Source organism: Melopsittacus undulatus, chromosome Z (genome assembly GCF_012275295.1).
Source record: "Melopsittacus undulatus isolate bMelUnd1 chromosome Z, bMelUnd1.mat.Z, whole genome shotgun sequence".
Lineage (NCBI taxonomy): Eukaryota > Metazoa > Chordata > Aves > Psittaciformes > Psittaculidae > Melopsittacus > Melopsittacus undulatus.
Genome location: NC_047557.1, coordinates 82,146,170 through 82,165,955, shown reverse-complemented (window position 1 = coordinate 82,165,955; position 19,786 = coordinate 82,146,170). Strand labels below are relative to the sequence as shown.

The 19,786-nt window shown below is 53.5% G+C and overlaps 2 protein-coding genes across 2 annotated transcripts; both read left to right on the top strand.

Moving 5' to 3' along the window:
• Nucleotides 1–1,240: 1,240 nt before the first annotated feature.
• Nucleotides 1,241–17,439, top strand: AARS1 (alanyl-tRNA synthetase 1). Its single transcript, XM_005152286.2, has 21 exons — nucleotides 1,241–1,303; nucleotides 2,279–2,488; nucleotides 3,108–3,296; nucleotides 4,868–5,013; nucleotides 5,835–6,026; nucleotides 6,469–6,613; nucleotides 7,446–7,591; nucleotides 8,148–8,256; nucleotides 8,354–8,504; nucleotides 8,860–8,984; nucleotides 9,754–9,898; nucleotides 10,533–10,711; nucleotides 11,247–11,360; nucleotides 12,133–12,339; nucleotides 12,953–13,137; nucleotides 13,556–13,664; nucleotides 14,030–14,143; nucleotides 14,423–14,542; nucleotides 15,011–15,097; nucleotides 16,697–16,810; nucleotides 17,155–17,439. The coding sequence occupies exons 2-21, from the start codon at nucleotides 2,345–2,347 to the stop codon at nucleotides 17,338–17,340; spliced, it is 2,907 nt and encodes a 968-aa protein (XP_005152343.1). The 5' UTR covers nucleotides 1,241–1,303; nucleotides 2,279–2,344; the 3' UTR covers nucleotides 17,341–17,439.
• Nucleotides 17,440–17,500: 61 nt separating this feature from the next.
• Nucleotides 17,501–18,949, top strand: EXOSC6 (exosome component 6). Its single transcript, XM_034072964.1, has one exon. It carries the CDS (start codon nucleotides 17,516–17,518, stop codon nucleotides 18,392–18,394), a length of 879 nt encoding a protein of 292 aa, XP_033928855.1. The 5' UTR covers nucleotides 17,501–17,515; the 3' UTR covers nucleotides 18,395–18,949.
• The last annotated feature ends 837 nt before the right edge of the window (nucleotides 18,950–19,786 follow it).

The window sequence follows — 19,786 nt, the reverse complement described above, 5'->3', positions numbered from 1 at the left end:
CCTATGTAGCAATACAGTGATACACATTAGGAGGAGCTATCCCCTGTGTCTCCCAGCACCGCAGTAAAGAATTCCTGCTTGTCAGCTTGAAACTCTGTTGGTGAGTTTGTTCCTGGAGTTTTCTCCGAATCCTTCTCAATGCTTGATTCAGTCCACACAGTGAATTGTCAACATGGCACCTCCCCTGTTTACAAGCCCTTGGATTGCATGTCCCTACCCCATCAACTCCCCAAATGTATGACTAGAGCATGTTCCTAATGAGTGACACCCACCCCCCTGCACCTCTTAGCCAAGACCTTGTCCTCTCAGACCCATGCAGAGGCCTTGTAGCCATTACGTCCCCCAGCAGGGAAGCCCACAGGGCTCTGGTCACCAGTGCAGCAGCGACCTTGACTACCACCCCCAGCCAGCTCCCTGCCCTCCACATCCCCTCCTTAGCTGCTTTTGCAGCCCACTGCTGTCCCCATGCCAGAAGTGAGGGAGCTGGAGCACAAGTGTGATGGGGAATAGCACTGGGGTGCGGGGGGGGAGGGAAGTGTGTGTGTGTGTGCGTGTGTGTGTGTGTGTGTTAGTCTGGAGAAGGCTCAGGGTGGCCCTTATCCCTCTCTACAACTGCCTGGCAGGAGGATGGAGCCAGGAGGTGGCTGGTCTCTGCTCCACAGGGACAAGGCATAGGACAAGAGTAAAGAGCCTCAAGCTGCACCAGGGAAAGTTTAGACTGAGGATTAGGGACAATTTCTTCCCCAAAGGGTGCTCAGGCATTGGAACAGGCTGCCCAGGGCAGCGGTGGAGTCACCATCCCTGGAAGTGTTCACAGACTGTGTAGATGAGGCCCTCAGTGCCATGGTTCAGTAGTGGCCTTGGCAGTGCTGAGGTATGGTTGGATTTGTTCCTGAAGGTCTCTTCCAGCTTCCATGCCTCCATGCCTCCATGACTCCATGCCTCCATGCCTCCATGACTCCATGCCTCCATGCCTCCATGCCTCCATGCCTCCATGACTCCATGCCTCCATGCCTCCATGCCTCCATGCCCCTCCCCCAGCCCGCAGCAGGGCTCGCACCCCCAACATGGAAACTCCCAACGCGGCTTCACCCCCGCCGCGTCACGCGCCCGCTGCGTCGTGCCCCCATTGCATCAGCCAGCGGGAAGCCCATCCCCACGCGGCAGAGGGGAGGGGGCGGGGCTTTACCCGGAGCGACGGAGGCTCAGCCAATTGGGAGCTGGCGCACGGCGATGAGCTCAAGGGGCGGGGCGGAGCGGACGCTGCGGAGGTGCGGATCTGGGGGCTGCGGCAGCGGCGGAGGTACGGCCTGAGGGGGGCGAGGGCGGAGGGACGTGAAGCGGAAGCCCCGGGCAGGAGGGCAGGCAGGCAAGCAAGCAGGCAGGCAGGCAGGCAGGCAGGCAGGCAGGCAGGCAGGGCGGGCGGTGGGGGGGCCGCGGCGGACAGCGGCAGCGAGAGAGGACGGGTGTGGCGCCGCTGTCAGTGCCAGGTCTCTTCGCCTCAGCCGGGGCCGCCGGGGGATGCACCCCTGCCGGCTCTGGTTGGCTTCTCGCAGGGCTGCCGGGCCCGCGCTGCTTCTCGAGGCACTGAGTCTGTTCTGAGGCCCTGCTGCGCCGATTCATTCCTTCGCTCCTCGAGTCCTGCCTTCCTTACTTCATGCAGCGCCTCGCTGGCCTTGGTACAATGAGGAATTGATGTCCCTGCACCAGAGCAGGGTGGGGGGAGTTTGGCCCTTCAGGTGATCGCATTGCACTCCATCGGCAGGGTACAGCTTCGTTTACACTCTGGGCTGTACAGGAGGTGTCACCTGTCTCTGATGTGTGTGCGGCAGTGTGGTTCCTCTCTGGGAAAGCACCCAGGCACCTCTGCTTTGAGCAGGAGGGGTGGATGACGTGATCATTTCCAAATTCAGCTCTTCCATAATCCTGTGATTTAATCACCTTGAATGGTTTTAGGACTTGGCAATCCCCTGCCATGTCTTCAGCAGAGCAAACACAACCTCTTTCTGAGTTTAGTATTCAGGTGAAACTGGTATTTTTAACCCACATGTTTTCAAAGAACAAGTAACTTGATGTAAAGCTCTAGAAATCAGGGAGGTTGGGGGAGAGGAAGTTTGCAATTGGGCAGCACTATCTGGGGCAGGCTGATGGCTGAACTGAGGAGTCAGCGACAGTGCTTAACCAGTGTGGAGAGACCCTTTGAGGAGATGGAGGCAGTGATCCTGATGTTGCCTCTTGAGCTGACAACATGTAAGAACCTTATTTGTTGTTCCTTCAGACTGCACCAAGGCCTTGATACTTTCCCTTCTGCTTGCTTTGGACACCTGTAACTTGCAGCTTCAGTATGGAGACTACATTAACAGCAAGCCAGATCCGGCAACAGTTTCTTGACTTCTTCAAGGAAAATAAGCATGTCTATGTGCACTCGTCTTCTACAATCCCCCTGGATGACCCCACACTGCTTTTTGCCAATGCTGGTATGAACCAGGTAGGATTTCCACTCTGGTACTGTGGTCCTTATGGACGCATCCTATATCAGTTGACACCCACGAAGCTGTTTTATGTGGGAGACTATTGTTTTCTCTGTCTTCCTTCTGGTCACACAGAGGTGGTTGGTGTGTCTGATGTAGCCCATTGTGCTCTTGTAAAACTGGCAAGAGTGTTGGAAGAGGTTCCTGTGTCTGCTGGGATGACTTTGCAATAATGGGAGCACTGTCAGTCTCCCTTATTTGACCGTTTGTACCATAGCTAGTCCTGGCACAAATGGCTGACAGCAGTTTTAAAGAGTGGCTGAGGCTGGGCTGCTGAAAAAAATTACTTTCTTTTCTCTTTGTCATTGGGAATCTGTCTACTTTCATTCCTGTTGGAGATCCTGGGGTTTGGTGGGCTCCAGGAACATGTGTGTATATAGGAATGCTAAGCTCTAGGCAGTGCTGCAGTCTCCTCACAGGCAGGAGACAGCAGGCTTGTTTCTGAAAGCTGCCTTGGGTGTATCCAGGCTAGTGGTAACATGACATAGATAACACTTTCTGCCTTGCTGTTGCTTGCAGCATTTGAAAACAGGCTCTTGGTGGTTTTCTTGATTGCCCTTTTTTCTTTCCTTTCAGTTCAAACCCATTTTCCTCAACACTATTGACCCCTCACACCCACTTGCTAAACTGAAAAGAGCCACTAACACTCAGAAGTGCATCCGAGCAGGGGGCAAGCACAATGACCTGGATGACGTTGGGAAAGATGTCTACCACCACACCTTCTTTGAGATGCTGGGGTCCTGGTCCTTTGGGGATTATTTCAAGGTAAAACAGGCTAGGTGCAACTCTGAATCTCTTTAATGAAGTTACCCATCTCTGAACTCAGCAGTTGCCAAGAAGAAAGAGAATATCTTGGCACAGAGTAGTTCCTAAGGTGCATGTGGCTCCTTTGGAATTAATGAACTTGGAAGTTCTCCTGAACCTGCAGAATGTTTTGAGGTTTATTACTTTGGTCTTACAAAGCTGATTATATTAATATTGTGGCTTAGACCCAGCTGATGATTTTCAGCATCAGCAGCTGCTCGCTCACCCCCTGGTTGGGATGGGGAGGAGAACAGAATCATAGTTAGGGTTGGAAAGGACCTTAAGATCGTCTAGTTCCAACCCCCTGCCATAGGCAGGGACACCTCACACTAAACCATATCATGCAAGGCTTCATCCAGCCTGGCCTTGAACACTGCCAGGGATGGAGCATGCACAACCTCCCTGGGCAACCCATTCCAGTACCTCACCACTCTAACAGTAAAGAATTTCTTCCTTATATCCAATCTAAACCTCTGCTGTTTAAGTTTCAACCCGTTACCCCTTGTCCTATCACTGCAGTCCCTAATGAAGAGTCCCTCACCAGCATCCCTGTAGACCCCCTTCAGGATACAAAGAATTTAAACCCCACTGGTTTAGATAACATCAGTTTAATAACTAAAGTATAATATAATACTACTAATGATAAGGGAAATTACAAGGGGAGAGAATATAAGACTTAAAGGGAAAGGGAGAATCCCAAGAAACCTAAGTGACACACAATGCAATTGCTCACCACCCACCGACCAATACCCAGCCCAACCTGAGCAACGATCTGGCCTTCTGGGTGGCTCCCTGCAGTTTATATACTGGGCATGACGTGCTGTGGTATGGATGTGCTAGCCCCTTTGGCTAGTCTGGGCTAGGTGTCCTCTCTGCTTCCTCCTGGCTTCCCGTGCCCCTCCTCACTGGCAGGGCATGAGACTAGAAAGTTCTTGATCAGGGTAAGTGCTACTGAGCAACAACTAAAACATGGGTGTGTTACCAGTATTGCTCTCAGACTAAAGCCCAGACACAGCACTGCACCAGCTACTGGGAAGGAGAAACATACCTGTTACTGCTGAACGCAGGACAATTAACTCTGCTGGTTTGGAGTCTTCAGGCAGAGTTTTTAGTGGCTGTCCTGGAGTTGTGGGGACTTACACGTGCTGAGTGACAATGATGGACCGTCACACAGAAATGATCATAAAATAATGGTGTCCTTTCCCAAGGACCTTGATAATACAGTGTTCAAATTCAGAAAGACAGTGTTGAGAATACAGAATAAGAGCAGAATTAAAAGGCTTTTTGAGGGGGCAGTGAACGTGCTGAGAGTTAACTTGTCTGCATCTAGAAAACCACATGAGATGTTTCTCATGACCTCTTCACTCCATGTACTAATTTGCTTCCTTCTTACATCAGAAGTCTGAAAGTTTCTGGCTGTTCAGCTGCTGATACCTACAGTAGCCAGTACTCTTCATGCCGAAGAGAAACTCTTCATGCTGAAGAGAAACTCTTCTTGCATTCACTTGCTGACCTCATCTTTCCTTCTGCAGGAACTTGCTTGTAAACTGGCACTGGACCTTCTCACGAAGGAGTTTGGCATCCCTGTTGAAAGACTCTATGTTACTTACTTTGGTGGAAATGAGGCTGCAGGACTGCAGCCAGACCTGGAGTGCAAACAGATCTGGTTGGATTTGGGGTAAGGCCTGAGGAAGGTGTGTGCCTTGATAAGCAATGCCATTCAAAGAAAGATAGTATGTATTCTGTAGCAGAGCACATGTAACAGGAAGTTCTAACAAAATCAAAGCATCGAAAATGTTTGCAGAGTGGTGGTGCTGCAAAACAAAAGGGAAGTACTGATATTAGCTAGAAGATACCAAGAGCTTTTATTTCAAAATCTCTTCTGTAAGCTTAAGAGCATAAGAAGTGACCACTGGGTCAGATCACAGCACACTGTGCTGCCTCTGACACTTGAGAAGATGCTGTTTTTACAAGAGCAGGCATGCCTGACCGCTGTGCAGTCCATTCACCTCCTCCCCTACCAGCATCCAGTCATTGGATTAACTATGTTGGAAGGCTAGCCATCTATTCCCCTTAGTTTCTGTCTGGGGCCCTGCTCCTTCAGAGTATGTCTGATCCTGTTTTTCTGAATCTGAGTCATAGTCTCCTACCCAGCCTTGTACACTCAAAATTGAAGAGTCTGACCCCTTTCTTTACTCTCTTCCTAAGGCAGCTGTTCCATCCTGACAACCCAGGAGCTCTCCCTACAGCTGGGACAAGTGTCAGATGCCAATACTGACTTGATCCTCCTCAGCAGGAGTCGTGAGAAATTAGTCCTCTTAGACTAGCCTCTCTCAAGACTCCTGACAGTTCATCTGCTCATCCAGGGAGTTAGTGAGCTGAGGTTTCTCTCGTATAGCTCTTAGTTTGGGAAATCCTTGTCTTGCTGTTAGTATCTGCTTTTCAATAGGAGTTTCTTGCTGTTAGTATCTGCTTTTCAATAGGAGTTTCTTGCTACAGGCTGGCTGAGGGCAGGATTCTGCCTGGGAATATGAAGGATAACTTTTGGGAAATGGGAGACACTGGGCCCTGTGGCCCTTGCAGTGAGATCCACTATGACCGGATTGGGGATAGAGACGCTTCACACCTGGTCAATCAGGATGATCCCAATGTCCTGGAGATCTGGAACCTGGTGTTCATACAGTTCAATAGGTGAGCCAAACCTGCTTCCCTCCCCAGGCTGCTCCAGCTCAGATTCTGTATTCTTTTACCTTCCCCTGGCTTGCTTGCCATTCCCTTTTGTCCAGGACCTGTGCACTTTGTGATGCTCTGTGCCCTGACTATCCTGTATAAAAGAGGCTGGTCACACTGGCTTTGGGAACAGACTGGAAATATTTTCTTTCTTAACTGCCAAGAGTTCAGTAGGGGATAAGTGCCATCCCACTCAGGGTCTAGATTGTCACTGAGGGTCTTTTGTTAACTGTATTTTATCGAAGTTGTCCTTCTTGTGGCTTGTGCATGGGCTCACATCATAAACTTGATGGCACAAAATCTCATGGAGGTGAGGATTGCCTCCTGGGAATCCATGGAGATGGAGTTTCCTCTGCAGAGCCTCCATCCATCACAGCTCATCTTTCTTTCTGTGGCTGGGCAGGGAAACTGATGGGGCACTGAAACCTCTTCCTAAGAAGAGTATTGATACTGGGATGGGCCTGGAGAGGCTGGTCTCTGTGCTGCAAAACAAGATGTCCAACTATGACACTGACCTTTTCCTTCCTTACTTTGAAGCCATCCAAAAGGTATGAACTGGAGGGGTTTTGGTCTGGGCCTGACACAGCTGCCTCCATTCCCTCAATCACTGGGAAAATGTGTGGGGTGGTTGGGCAGAGCGATTACGTCTGCACGTCTCTGCTTCGCTGGCTGCTGGGAGCCCCAGGGGCTTGTACTTTCCTAAGGATAGGAATGCAGGCTGGCACAGTAATTGTTGCCTTGGGACATATTTGCTGGGGAAAATACAGGACAATGGGCAATGCAGCTTGCCCAAGTGTTTCTGTGAACTGTTCTGGTGTGCAGGTCCTCTCCCAAGGAGATGCTCTGCAGTCCCGTATGGCCAAGTGCCATCTTTGTGCCGTGTGGAAGAGCATGTGATGCTGCTAACCCAGAATCAGAGTTTGTCCTTCCGTTACCTACCTGGAACATGTTGATCTATAATAAATCCCTCTAGAAAGGTTTCTCCCATAAACCATGATAGTTTGCCTTAAAACACAACTTGCAGGGCCAAGTTCCTTGGCTAGGCAGGTTATGCCAGGACTCTGATCTTCAAGCCAGTGTGCACAACAGATGATTTCCCTGCACTCTGTTCCTCTCCCTCTCTCTTGTGTTCTGGACTCTTATGTTGAGATAAATTGGCTTTGATTCCCTCTGATGTTGCAGACCCTGGAAGTGCAGGCTGTGACACCATGCAGAGTCTCACAGCTCTCACTTCACTTTCCAAGGGGAGCATGCCTCCTGTGAGGCCCCAGGCAGTGGAATGGTGGGTGGCTCGTGAGGCACTTCTCTGCTCGGCCATGTTGCTGGTCTCCACCATCCTGAAATGTGCCCTTTGCCCACCACCTTCTCTTCTCTGCACAGGGCACAGGTGCCAGGCCCTACATGGGGCAAGTTGGTGCTGAAGATGCTGACGGAATAGACATGGCCTACCGTGTGCTGGCTGACCATGCACGGACCGTCACGCTAGCCCTTTCTGATGGGGGCAGACCTGACAACACTGGCAGAGGGTAAGAAAGGAGCTGCTGCAATACTACCACTCCCATTCTGTTCAGCATGGCTTCCCCAAGGACACTGGGATCTCTGGGGTGTCTTTGAATTCATCACTGAAGCAGTGGATGGCAGAGTGTGTGCTCAGTATATCTGATGCTTCAGTCCCTGTAGTAAGGTCTGCTCAAAAGGGCAAGACACACTGGTCTGAGGGTTCTCATGTGTCCCAGTCCTGCTGTGTCAGACCCAGAATCACTCCACAGACAGGCACAAAACCCTGTTTGGTGCAGTGCTGCTGCCAAAAAAAAACCAATCAAATTTGGGCCAGGGGGCTGTGCTGTGTTGCTGCTGAACTCACAGAACTGACTCTTAAGCACACAGTTTGGGTGATGGAGCTGGAACCTGGCACCTCACCTCTGGCTTGCTGCTGCTGTGAGCAGCTGCTTGAGAGAAAATGTGGTAAGGGAATCCTGTGCTTTTTGTCCTGGGAAGGGGTGCTGATAAGTGGATGCTGGTGGATCTTCTAGAGCAACTCAGAGGTGTAACATGCGCATGAGGGACTCTGCTGTCTCCTAGGTACGTGCTGAGGCGGATTCTCCGACGGGCTGTGCGCTACTCCCATGAGAAGCTCAATGCCCCCAAGGGTTTCTTTGCTACTCTGGTTGATGTGGTGGTGCAGTCACTGGTAAGCCCTTCCCCCACTCCACTGTTTGTCCTGAAGACTTCCTTTGCTGAGACATGCAGATCTCCATGCTGAAGGATTAATGCTCTTGTGTCTGCAGGGAGATGCCTTTCCTGAGCTGAAGAAAGACCCGGATATGGTGAAGGATATTATCAATGAAGAAGAGGATCAGTTCCTGAAAACACTCAGCAGAGGGCGTCGTATCCTGGACAGGAAGATCCAGAGCCTGGGAGACAGTAAAATCATCCCTGGTAAGGCTGTGGCTTATGTCTGGATGCACCAAAAAGCATTTATTATGTGTGACAAAGTTCAGGCTCAGTTTGGTTGGGAACTGAGAGATGGTGGAAGGTGTAGGGGAGCATAGTTGGAGTCAAAAGACCATTCTCTCAGAGCTGGGCCCCCCATCTCTCTTCTGGCCTGTGTTCACTTGCTCAGGTTTCTCAGCTTCCCAGACACACAACATGATAGTGTGGTCTCTGTGCTGTCAGAGAAGAGCCTTTTAGATGTTCACCAGAGGTTTCTGCTGTCCTACCATGGTGCATAACCAGGGAAAGGAGCAGTGTCTTGTGGAACAGAAGTGCTGACCGCTCTGCTTTTTCTCTGAAGGTGATACTGCCTGGCTGCTGTATGACACCTACGGCTTTCCCGCGGATCTCACTGGGTTAATTGCAGAGGAGAAGGGCCTTGTTGTGGACATGGAGGGCTTTGAAGAAGAGCGGAAAAATGCACAGGTAGATGGCAACTCCAGGGGGAAGTGGTCTCTGGGTGAGCAGGGAGGATATTCTTCTTTATAGTCTGAAATAATGAGTCTGCTCCTTTCTTACCAGCTCTGCTCATACCTTGTCTGTCCCAGTGCCCTGGAGGAAAGAGCAGGGCACAGCACCATAATTGTTGTGGGACATGTCTTTTCTGTGTGGCTGAGGCCAGATTTTACTCACTGTGAGGCCCAGGGCCTCAAGCTCAGCATTCAGACAGAGACAGCAAAAGTGCTCAGAGCACCTCCCCACTGTCTGTTCTGGACTGGTAATTTTGGGACTTCCCTGTCTGAGGAGATGTGTCTAGGCAGGTCTGTAGCTTGGGTGCCTCTCCTAATATGTTTTCTGCAGCAGGAGGGAGTGGCATTGGCCAGCTGGTTGGGTACTTGCGTTGCCCTTGTGGAGCTCGGGCTGTCTACATGCTGATAGCACTAGAATAGCCTGCTGTGAAGCCAGAAGACAGCAACACTCCGACTGCTGGCACACAAGGCAAAGTGATGCCCCATCCCTGGCAGTGCTCAATGCCAGGTTGGATGGGGCTTGGAGCAACCCAGTCTGGTGGAAGTTGTCCCTGCCGACGACAAAGGATTAGTACTGGATGAGCTTTAAGCTTCCTTCCAACCCAAACCAGTCTGTGATTCTACAAAGTGCTAAACCAAGGAGCTGTCAGAAATACAAGTGAGATGTGGTGTGCATGGGCCAGTGCTGAGGTATTTTTTCTCACTTTGATGCTTGTCATTTGCAGCTCAAATCGCAGGGCAAGGGTGCTGGAGGAGAGGACCTCCTCATGCTGGACATCTATGCCATCGAGGAGCTAAGGGCCCGAGGACTCGAGGTGACTGACGACTCGCCAAAATACAGCTATGCTTCAGATCCCAGTGGTACCTACGGTATGAAAAAACCCTTCCCAGAATCATCCTCTCCTGCCAAACCTTTCCGGACATGTACCTCAACAAGATCCCCCTCTGGGCTCACTTTTCCCAGGATATGGAGGTGGGAGTGGAAGCATGTGCAGATGAATAGCCTGCTTGTTACTAGTCGAGCAGGGAAGGAGGACAGGCTGTTCAAGGGCTGCTGTACTGTTCAGATCTGTTGTTGCCAGTTTGAGGTGATTCCTGTTCCCTGCAGCTTTGTGTCTTCACACCCTGATGTTTGTGTTTCTCAGCTGCTCGTTTGCCAGTGTTCAGGAGACTGCAGTTTCTCCTGGGTCCGCTAGAGGGTCACTTGCTCTGACTTTTCCTGCTAAATCTTCCATTGAGTGGAAAATTCAGGAGACCCGTCTGTTATGTGCTGCTGACTTTTACTGCATTAGTGTGGAAGGAGGTGACAGTCCCTGCCTTGGAGAGCACTGAATGAAATTCCCTCTTATCCAGCTAACCGTTGCCCTATTTCTTTCTCCTGCAAATGTGGTAGCTGCCATGAGCTCCTGCAATAGCTGGGAGGTGCTGCTGTGAAATTCTGCTTCTGTGTAGTGTCTGCAAGGTTTTCCTACTTTACTTATGCTGCCTTTTGTCCTGGTGACAGATTTCGGGAGCCTTTTGGCCACAGTGAAAGCCATCCGCAGGGAGAAGATGTTTGTGGAGGAGGTATCCACTGGCCAGGAATGTGGGATAGTGCTGGACAAGACCTGCTTCTACGCTGAGCAAGGCGGGCAGATCTATGACGAGGGCTACATGGTCAAGGATGACAACAGCAGGGAGGATGTGAGTGGGCCTGAGAGCCTTCAGTAGACTTGGTCTGACCTGGGGCCTGGGCACAGGGGGAGAACGGGCAAGGCAAGCTCCAGCAATGCCCTGTCCATGGCAGGTCTCAGGCATTGCATAGGTTTCCAGGGGTCCAGCATGCCACAGATGTGCTGGAATTTGTTCCCCTGGCTTCTTGGGGAGCTGCACTCTCTGCTGCAGCATCAGGCTGTTCCCAGAACCTGGCCTGTGGTGGTGGTACTGGGACTGCTGTGCAGGACAGTGCTTTCCAGCTGTGATGGGGAGCTGAGGTTGGGAGCTCTTTCAGCTCTACTGTGCCCCATAACTGTGCCCCATAACCATGCCCTATTTTCATTCACTTCTCTGCTTTGTGGCCCTGTGTGCTGTGACTGGGGGGAACTCAGCTTTTTCTTATTGGACACAGCAGTCTTGTCTCAGTTGAGACCTGGTCAGTTGTAGCTTGGACCTCTGGCTGCACTGTGCATCCCTCTTTGGTCTCCCTCTCTGCTTACAAGGTGCCTTTCTCTCTGTACAGAGAACGGAATTCACGGTAAAGAACGTGCAGGTCCGAGGAGGTTATGTGCTTCACATAGGAACTCTATATGGAAACTTGAAAGTAGGAGATCAGGTCCACCTGTCTATTGATGAGGTGAGTTAAGAAATGGTGTGACACATGGGCTCATCTCTTTTTTCCCTGGATTTTGTCCCTTTTCTTTTCACTGGTGGTGCTCTGGGGGCCTGATGTTTCAGCCTGCTCTCCCTGCAGCACAAGGTGCAGGCAAGCAGTGTGGCCTCTCAGTCTGGCTGTCTCAAGACCTCTCCTGCTTGGCTTTCTCCTACCACAAGGCAAATAATGCCTTGTACCCAAATGGCTTAGAGCCACACCCGCTGGGTTTTGCTGAGAAGCAGCAGAAACACATTTTGGATAAGGACTGGGATGTAGAATGTGTATGGTCCCCAGTGTGTTTTGGATGACAGTGGAGAGCCTGGACTGCCTGCCCAACTCCAGACACTGCTGCTATGGTCTCAGCCTGCTGGGTGCATGCTGGGTTGAGCCTAGTCTGCAGAATGCATTTCCCTTCCCTCTAGAGGCAGCATCTTTGGAGCAAGAGGGAAGGCTTCCATCTTGCAGTGCTTCTCCCTGCAGAGGAGCAGAGATCAGTGTCTGTGACCTGGTCTGTCCTTGGCCTGTCTCCAGACAGGCCCAACAAGGGGGCTGCTAAGGAAGAGTCGCACAAATTTGGTGAGGAACATCCTGCTCCCTTAGCTGAGGCTATAAGGCAGCAAGTGTGATAAGTTCCTCTGGTCTCAAGCCAGTTTAGGTTTCTCTTGGAGCAGGACATTGACCTCCACTTCTGCTGCTAGAGGTGATGTTGGCTCCACAGTGCAGGATCCCATCTAACAGTGGCTTCCTCCATCAGACGAGGCGGAGGCCAGTAATGAGCAACCACACGGCCACCCACATCCTCAACTTTGCCCTGCGCTCCGTGCTGGGGGAGGCTGACCAGAGAGGGTCGCTGGTTGCACCAGACAGGCTGCGGTTTGACTTCACAGCCAAGGGAGCCTTGTCCACCCAGGAGATCAAGAAAGTTGAAGAGATCGCCAACCAGATGATTGAGGAGGCAAAGGTGGGTACAGCTGCCAGGTTGGATATGCTCAGGAAAAGTCCACCTTTTGGGTGATCTGGGATACTGGGAGGTCAGCCCAGCAGGAGTCTTCTGAGCTGCCAGTGCATTACTGTGCACAGATTGGCATCACCTCAGAGGATCTTGAGTGGGAAAACTTCATGTGAATCGGTAGCAAGCCCTCTGTAGGGTCAGAGTATTTCCATGCCTGTGCTAGTGTTGCATTTAGCTACAGGAAATTTGGTGGAGTAGTTTTGCGGGGGTGGCTTCATTTAGTGTACACGCAGCCACCCCATGATGTGTCCTCAATGGCGAGAGTGTTCCTTTGTGTGGCGCCAGAGCAGATGCTGGAGGACCCTGTGCTCCACTAAGGAGTCTGTGCTTAGAAAGCATTCGAATGTACATGGGGAGTCTGAGCAGGCAGTGCTATCAGGAATTTTGGAAACGAGGCATCTCTCCAATGACTTTGGGATCCCTGCAGCTCAACAAACAACAGTTCAGGTAAGGCACAGAAGGTGCCTTTTAAGCTCTTCTGGAGGAAGTCAGGATTTCCTGGGCCCTCAGTCACAACTGACAAGACTGGCTCTTACCTACACCCTTTTCCTGTCCTCTGCAGACAGTGTACGCCCAGGACTGCCCTCTTGCAGCAGCCAAAGCTATCCAAGGACTGCGGGCAGTTTTTGATGAGACCTACCCTGACCCTGTCCGTGTGGTCTCAATTGGCATCCCTGTGGAGGAGCTGCTGGCCGACCCCTCTGGCCCTGCAGGCTCCATCACGTCAGTAGAGTTCTGCGGGGGCACGTGAGTATCTGGAGAGGGCAGGGGAGGTGGCAGGGTGGCTGGAAAGGCATCCCTGTGGAGCCCAAGCTCTGCTGTGAGTGTCTGCTGGTCACACCCAGGGCAGGGCTGGAGGTGGTGGTGATCATGATGTGCCTCTGAATTCCATGTTTAAAGTCAGTCTTTGCAGGCACAAAAAATCTTTGCTTGTGTGCTGTCGCTGCCTACATGCACAGTCTCTTGACAGTGCAGAAACAAAGCCTTTGCTACCTTTGCCTTGCTTACTTGCTTTTAGCAGCTTGGTTGGGGTTTCTGCCTGTCCCCATGCTTTCTTCCTGTTCCTGACACAGTGGTTTTCCTGCTTAGATGCCAATTGCTGCTGAGGTGAGAGGTAGACTTCTAACTCTCTCTTACTGTGAGTCTTTCTGGGTTCTTTCCAAAGGCACTTGCAGAACTCCAGCCACGCTGGCCCTTTTGTGATTGTTTCAGAAGAAGCAATTGCTAAAGGCATCCGGAGGATAGTTGCAGTCACTGGGGGCGAAGCTCGGAAGGTGAGAGGAGGCAGGAGAGATCCTCTGGAAAATCCCACATATTAACCATATGCCAAGGTTCCTTTTGTTCAAATTTGTGCAATATCCTGGTGGGATACTCATTGCAAGGGTTTATAGGGGAGATGGCTTTCTCTTTATGGAGGAACTTATCATTCCTTCTGGGAAAGAAGAATCCTGGGCCCTGTTTGCCAGCATTACACCCTGGTTCTGGTCACAAGCTGCCTGCTTTGGCTCTGCTGCTTCCTGAAGAGTTACTGACCTCCACCTGAGGGCTGCATCATTCCTTGACCCTTCTCATGAGGTTGGCGAAAGCCCAGCCTGGTACCTTTCCCTGCTTGACTTTAACTGTGATTCTCTTCTGCTAGGCCCTCAGGAAAGTTGACAGCCTCAGGAAGCTGCTGTCAGCCCTGGAGGCCAAGGTGAAGGTCCAGACAGCTCCCAGCAAGGATGTGCAGAAGGAGATCGTGGATCTCAGTGAGGTGAGGATGGTATCTGTGGTCTGCCTCCCCAGAGTGAATGGCACCTTGATGATCAGCACTGGGTGGTAATAGTGATTCCCAAGTTCAGCTTCCTGCTCCTGTCCACACCATCCTGTGTCCTGCAGGTGCTGCAGCCAGCACCTCATGCCTGAGGCTGGGAAAGGAGGGGAACTCAGTGGACTCTTCCACTTGAGGCACTTGAGGTTCATGAGTGTGGTGCAGCATCTCCTGTCATGGTCACTGATACCTTTAACTCTTTCCATGAATCCTGTTTTGCAGACATTGGCCACTGCTGTCATCCCACAGTGGCAGAAAGATGAACTGAGGGAGGCTGTTAAAGCACTGAAGAAAGTTATGGATGACCTGGACCGAGCAAGCAAAGCTGACATCCAGAAACGAGTGAGCCCTGATGGGAATAAAGGACAGTGCAGGAGGGCTGCAGAGGGCTCCTTCAGGAGCTCCACTTGTGTCCAGTGTGGAAGGGAACCAAGCTGGGGGAAAGTTCCTCACACATTTCAGCCTTCCAGCTTATCCCAGAGCATGGCTGCCTCCATGCCTGTTTCCTGGGTTGAAATGCAATGCTAGCCTTGTTATCTGGGGTATTTTCGCCCTAGCAGTGCCCTTGGGGGTAGGCTTTCTCCTGGATCCCATCAGATTTTCCTGGAGGAGGGCTCAAACACAGCACTGCTGCTGCCTTGCAGGCCACACACCCTGCCTCCTAGCATGAAGCTGCTCCAGGCTGGGCTGTAGTGTGTTTGGGCACCGTGAGAGCTGCTGTACTCTCAGGGAAGTTACACCTTCACCTGGGTGGTTCTTGTGTGCATACACCATGTGTGTGCTCCAGCATCTGACCAATGTTGTCCTCAGGTGCTGGAGAAGACCAAGCAAGTCATTGAGAGTCACCCTAACCAACCATTGGTCATCATGGAAATGGAAAATGGAGCCTCAGCAAAGGTAGGGGAGGGTCTGATCACTCCTCAATGACCTTCCTGGTGCCTGGGGAGCAGTTGGGTGGTCTCTGCTCCCTGGAGTGGGGGGTTGGTGCTGTGTTACAGAGCTGGTGCTCTTCCTGTCTGCCAGCCCTGAGCAGTGACCAGAGGGAAGTTACACAGAGGATGGGACATGGGGGACTCTTGGCCACTGCCTGAGCTTCCATACCTGATAGTGGGCAGGGAACCCAATAGAAACGGCACTGTGCCTTGGTTCATCCATCAGCCCTTACAACACTAACAGGAGGGCTTGAGGAACTCTGAGCAGAAGCTCTGCCAAGCCACAGATGTCCTGCTGGATGTGGCTGTTGGACATCAGCTGTGGGAGTGGTGTCCTAGGTTGAACATGTGCTCCCACCTCCTGGGCATTGCCTGCTGCAGCAGAGCTCCAGATCTTTCCAGCCAGGGCTGAAATTGCTCCTTCTGTCCTCTGTGATGAATGGGCTGATGGTGCCCTGAGGGTGGACTGCTGGTTTTCATACCGTATTTAAACTTCCACTCCAGGACTCTTGGAGCTGATCCTGCTTTGAGAAGCCTGCTTGCTTGCTGTAGCCATTCCCATCTCCATGGTGCCAGTGCATCATTCTCCCTAGCAGAAGGGTGTATCCCATTGATGGTACTGCTACAGCAGCACTGCTTTGCCTCTGGTGGCCCGCCCCTGAAGCTTGGTGCAGCTTCCTATCTGTGCTCTCTCTCCCTGGGATGGATAGTGGGATGCATGGGCCCCCCTGGGCTCTGCAGTGTGCCTGCTGTGCTGAAAAACCCTTGCAGCTTCTTCACACTGCATCTGAGTCCTCCAGACCCGCTGCAGAGCAACTACTCCCTCCTCTGGGAGTCTCTTTCCAGGGCACAGTGTTATTCCCTCCAGCCTTGGCACTAGTTCTGCCAGCTCCCAGATAACTGAAGCTGAGAAAATAAAAACAGTTCCTCGCTGTAGTGAGGGACAGCTTGCCCCAGCTTCTGCCCAGCAGGGATGTGAGGGTCTCTTGTGTTGGAGAAAAGGAATGCTGCAGGATACTGCTGGCTGGATAAATACAAGTGCAGAGCCCTGAGGTCTCCACAGAGGCTGGAGCCAGGTTAGGAGCACTGCAGGGATTGTGAGTCAGAGGCCATGGAGATGCTGCAAAGGCTGAAGGAGCTCTGCTGTAAAGCCAGGCTGAGAGAGCTGGGCTGGTTCAGTCCGGAGAAGAGAAGGCTCCTTAAGGGGAGACCTTAGAGCAGCTCCAGTGCCTAAAGGGGCTGCAAGAAGCCTGGAGAGGGGCTTTGGACAAGGGCCTGTAGGGACAGGACAAGGGGGAATGGCTTTAACCTGACAGAGGGGAGATTGAGATGAGCTCTTAGGCACAAGTTCTTCCCTGTGAGGGTGCTGAGGCCCTGACACAGGTTGCCCAGAGAAGCTGTGGCTGCCCCATCCCTGGAAGTGTTCAAGGCCAGCTTGGACGGTGCTTGGAGCAACCTGGTCTAGTGGAAGATGTCCCTATGCATGGCAGGGGGTTGGAACTGGATGAGCTTTGAGGTATCTTCAACACAAACAGTGCTGGGATTTTGTGATTCTGTCCTGCAGGCCCTGAATGAATCTCTGAAGCTCTTCAAGACTTACTCCCCCCAGACTGCCACCATGCTCTTCACTGTAGATAATGAAGCTGGCAGAATCACCTGCCTCTGTCAAGTGCCCCAGGTAACTCCAAGACGCTGCGTCTGCCTTCCCTGTTACTCAGTGGAGGATTCACAGCATCCAAGCTGTCACTGTCTAATGGTACACAGCCAAAAACTCTTTTGGGTTTGGCAAAAGCTGCAGCCCTTGTGCTTTGGGTTTGTTACTAGGCTGCAGAAGACGTGGAGGTGCAATCTGGGAAGGGGAAGAGCCAGGCCTAATGTGGTTGTGGGCATGGCAAAGCTTTTGGGGGCTGTGGAGCTGGAACAGCCTTGCCCTATTACATCATGCTCACGGATGCCCTTCCCTCACTGCTGGCAGGGTTAAGGCTTAACTCCCTTCCGTTTTCTTTCTCTTTTCCTGAACAGGAGACTGCAAATAAAGGCCTGAAGGCCAGCCAGTGGGTGCAGGAGGTGTCGGGCCTGATGGACGGCAAAGGTGGGGGAAAGGACGTCTCTGCACAGGCCACGGGCAAGAATGTGGGGTGCCTGCGGGAGGCCTTGCAGCTCGCCACGGACTTTGCCAGGCTTCGGCTGGGCGAGCAGAAGAACTGAGCAGGGAGGAGGCTCCCCGGGCCCCACTCAACACCCCCTGTCCGCCCCTTGCCTGCTGCTGCTCGCGTTTCCTCCCAATAAACGCTATGCGCCCGCGGGCTGCCGGCTCCCGTCTGCTTTGGGGGGCGGAGCGGGACCGACTCCTCCTCTTCCTGCTCGCTTTCCCCCTCCGATCATGCCGGTGGATCACCGCCGCCTTTGCGGCCCGGAGGAGTCGCATGCACCGGCGCTGTGGGCTGCGGTCTGCGGGGCGGCTGTAGCGGAGGAGGATGGTGGGGAGGAAGGTGGGGATGAATCCCCGCGGGACCCCTGTGCGCTGCGGCCGCTGTTCGCCCGGGCCGCGGTGCTGAGCCAGGCCGATGGCTCGGCCTACGTGGAGCTGAGCGGCGGCACTAAAGTTCTCTGCGCCGCGTGGGGCCCGAGGGAGGCACCCGAGCCCCCCACGGCGGCGGCGGCGGCGGCGGCACTGAGGATGGGGCGGCTGCAGTGCGACTTCCGGCGGGCGCCGTTCGCGAGCCGCGGGGCCCGGCGGCGGCCGGGCTCGACGGCGGAGCGGGACGCGGAGCGGGACTTGGCGGTGGCGCTGCGGACTGCGCTGGAGTCCACGCTGCAGCTCGAGCGGTACCCGCGGACCCGGCTGTTGGTCAGCGTGCTGCTCCTGCAGGACGAGGGCTCCGCGCTGGCCGCCGCCATCAGCGCCGGGGCGCTGGCGCTGGCCGACTCCGGGGTGCACATGTACGACCTGGCCGTGGGCTGCGCCCTGTGCCGCGGACCCGATCCCTCGGCGGCCTGGGTGCTGCAGCCGGGGGAGGCCGAGGAGCGGCGGGCCGCGGTCCGGCTCACCGTGGCCCTGCTGCCGACCCTCAACCAGGTATCGGCCGTGCAGGGCGCCGGCAGCGGCAGCACGCCCGAGAGCTGGGCAGAGGCGCTGTGCTTCGGGCTCGACGCCTGCTACCGCCTCTACCCGGTGCTGCGGCAGAGCCTGCTGCAGGCCACCTGCCGCCGCCGCGGCCGCCGCCGTGGTCGCCGTGCCACCGCTGCCAGCAGTGCCTGAGCACCCGGGCAGCCCTGCGCTGGGGATGGAGCTGTCGGCCAGAGCCCATCCAAGCTGCCCTCGGGTTGCCAGAGATTCCTGGTGCCTGTCTGATCCACACCTCATGCTGCCAGAGACACCCTGAACCAGCCCTTGAGCAGCCCGAGACCCCTCAGAGCTTCCCACACAAACGGGCTCAAGAAACCTGCCCAAGGACACTGGAGTTTGTTGCAGGAGAGAAAACAGAGCTGGTTCTGCAGGACACAAACAGCCCCACACTCTGCTGGGAGACCCCCAAAACCAGCCTGTCTGCTGCGCCATGCTTCCAGACCCTGCCTGACGCCTCCCTCCAAGCAGCTGCCTGCACCACAGGACCCTGTATTCATTCCGGAGCTGTCCCAGGGCCAGGGCTGAGACCTTCCACCATGACCATCCACACAAGCACAGTGCAGGCAGCATGGGGCAGGAGCCATGTGGTGGCACAGACTGCACATCCCTTGGACCTTCTGCAGCGCTTGGGATGGCAAAGATGGAGTTTGTTGGGTTCTTTTTAGAATAAAAAATCTTGTTATAGGAGTCATCTGCCTGCATGGCTCTGCTGAGGCCTCTGCCAGTGTGAGCAGAGGAAGGATGCACTCGTGATCGGCTGCCAGGCTTTGTGATCACCCCGCTCTGCTCCCAGTGTCCTTCCTCAAGGAGTGTTTGGGGCACTGCTTTTGGGTCTGGTTATTCGTGGGAATGGGTGGATGCACTGGGCTGATGGGGAATGTGCTGGTTTCCATTGAGAAGCAGAGCTGTGCTTCTCCTGCCTGTGGGTTGAGCTGGGGAAGACAGCATCCCAGAGAGCTTTCAGAGCCAAGGGCAGTGTCGGACAGCACCCCAGATTGGGTACAGAAAGCCACACGTGGTTCGGATGGTTAAAAACTTTGTGGGAGCTGAGTAACCAGAGAAAGAATTCTTTTTTTTCCCAACACAATACACTTACCAGAGCAAATCAGAAACACAGAACAAGTTCCTACCAGTGAGGGAAGGGTGACCTAGGAATCGGGGACACCAGACTGAGATGGGGAGTGTGGGGAGGGGATGGACCGTGACTTCTTGGGTGCACGCAAGGAGCCCTGGCAAACCTGCTCCTGCTGACCACAAATGTGACCCGTGGTCAAGAGCTATGTGAGAGCAGGGGCAACTGGGAGCAACTGGGTTTGTGTTGCCCCACTGCTGGTGTTGGAGTTGGGCTCAGCACCAGTCTAGAACTCCACAAAAGCCCCTTGAGTGGTCTATGGGTGGTCTCTTCTTTCTCCATTCCATGGTGGGATGCAGTGGCTCCTTGGGCTGTCCCTGTGCCTGCTGAACCATTTCCTGGCATGGATCTGCAGGGTGGGCTTGCCTTGGGCAGACTGGATGCAACCTGTG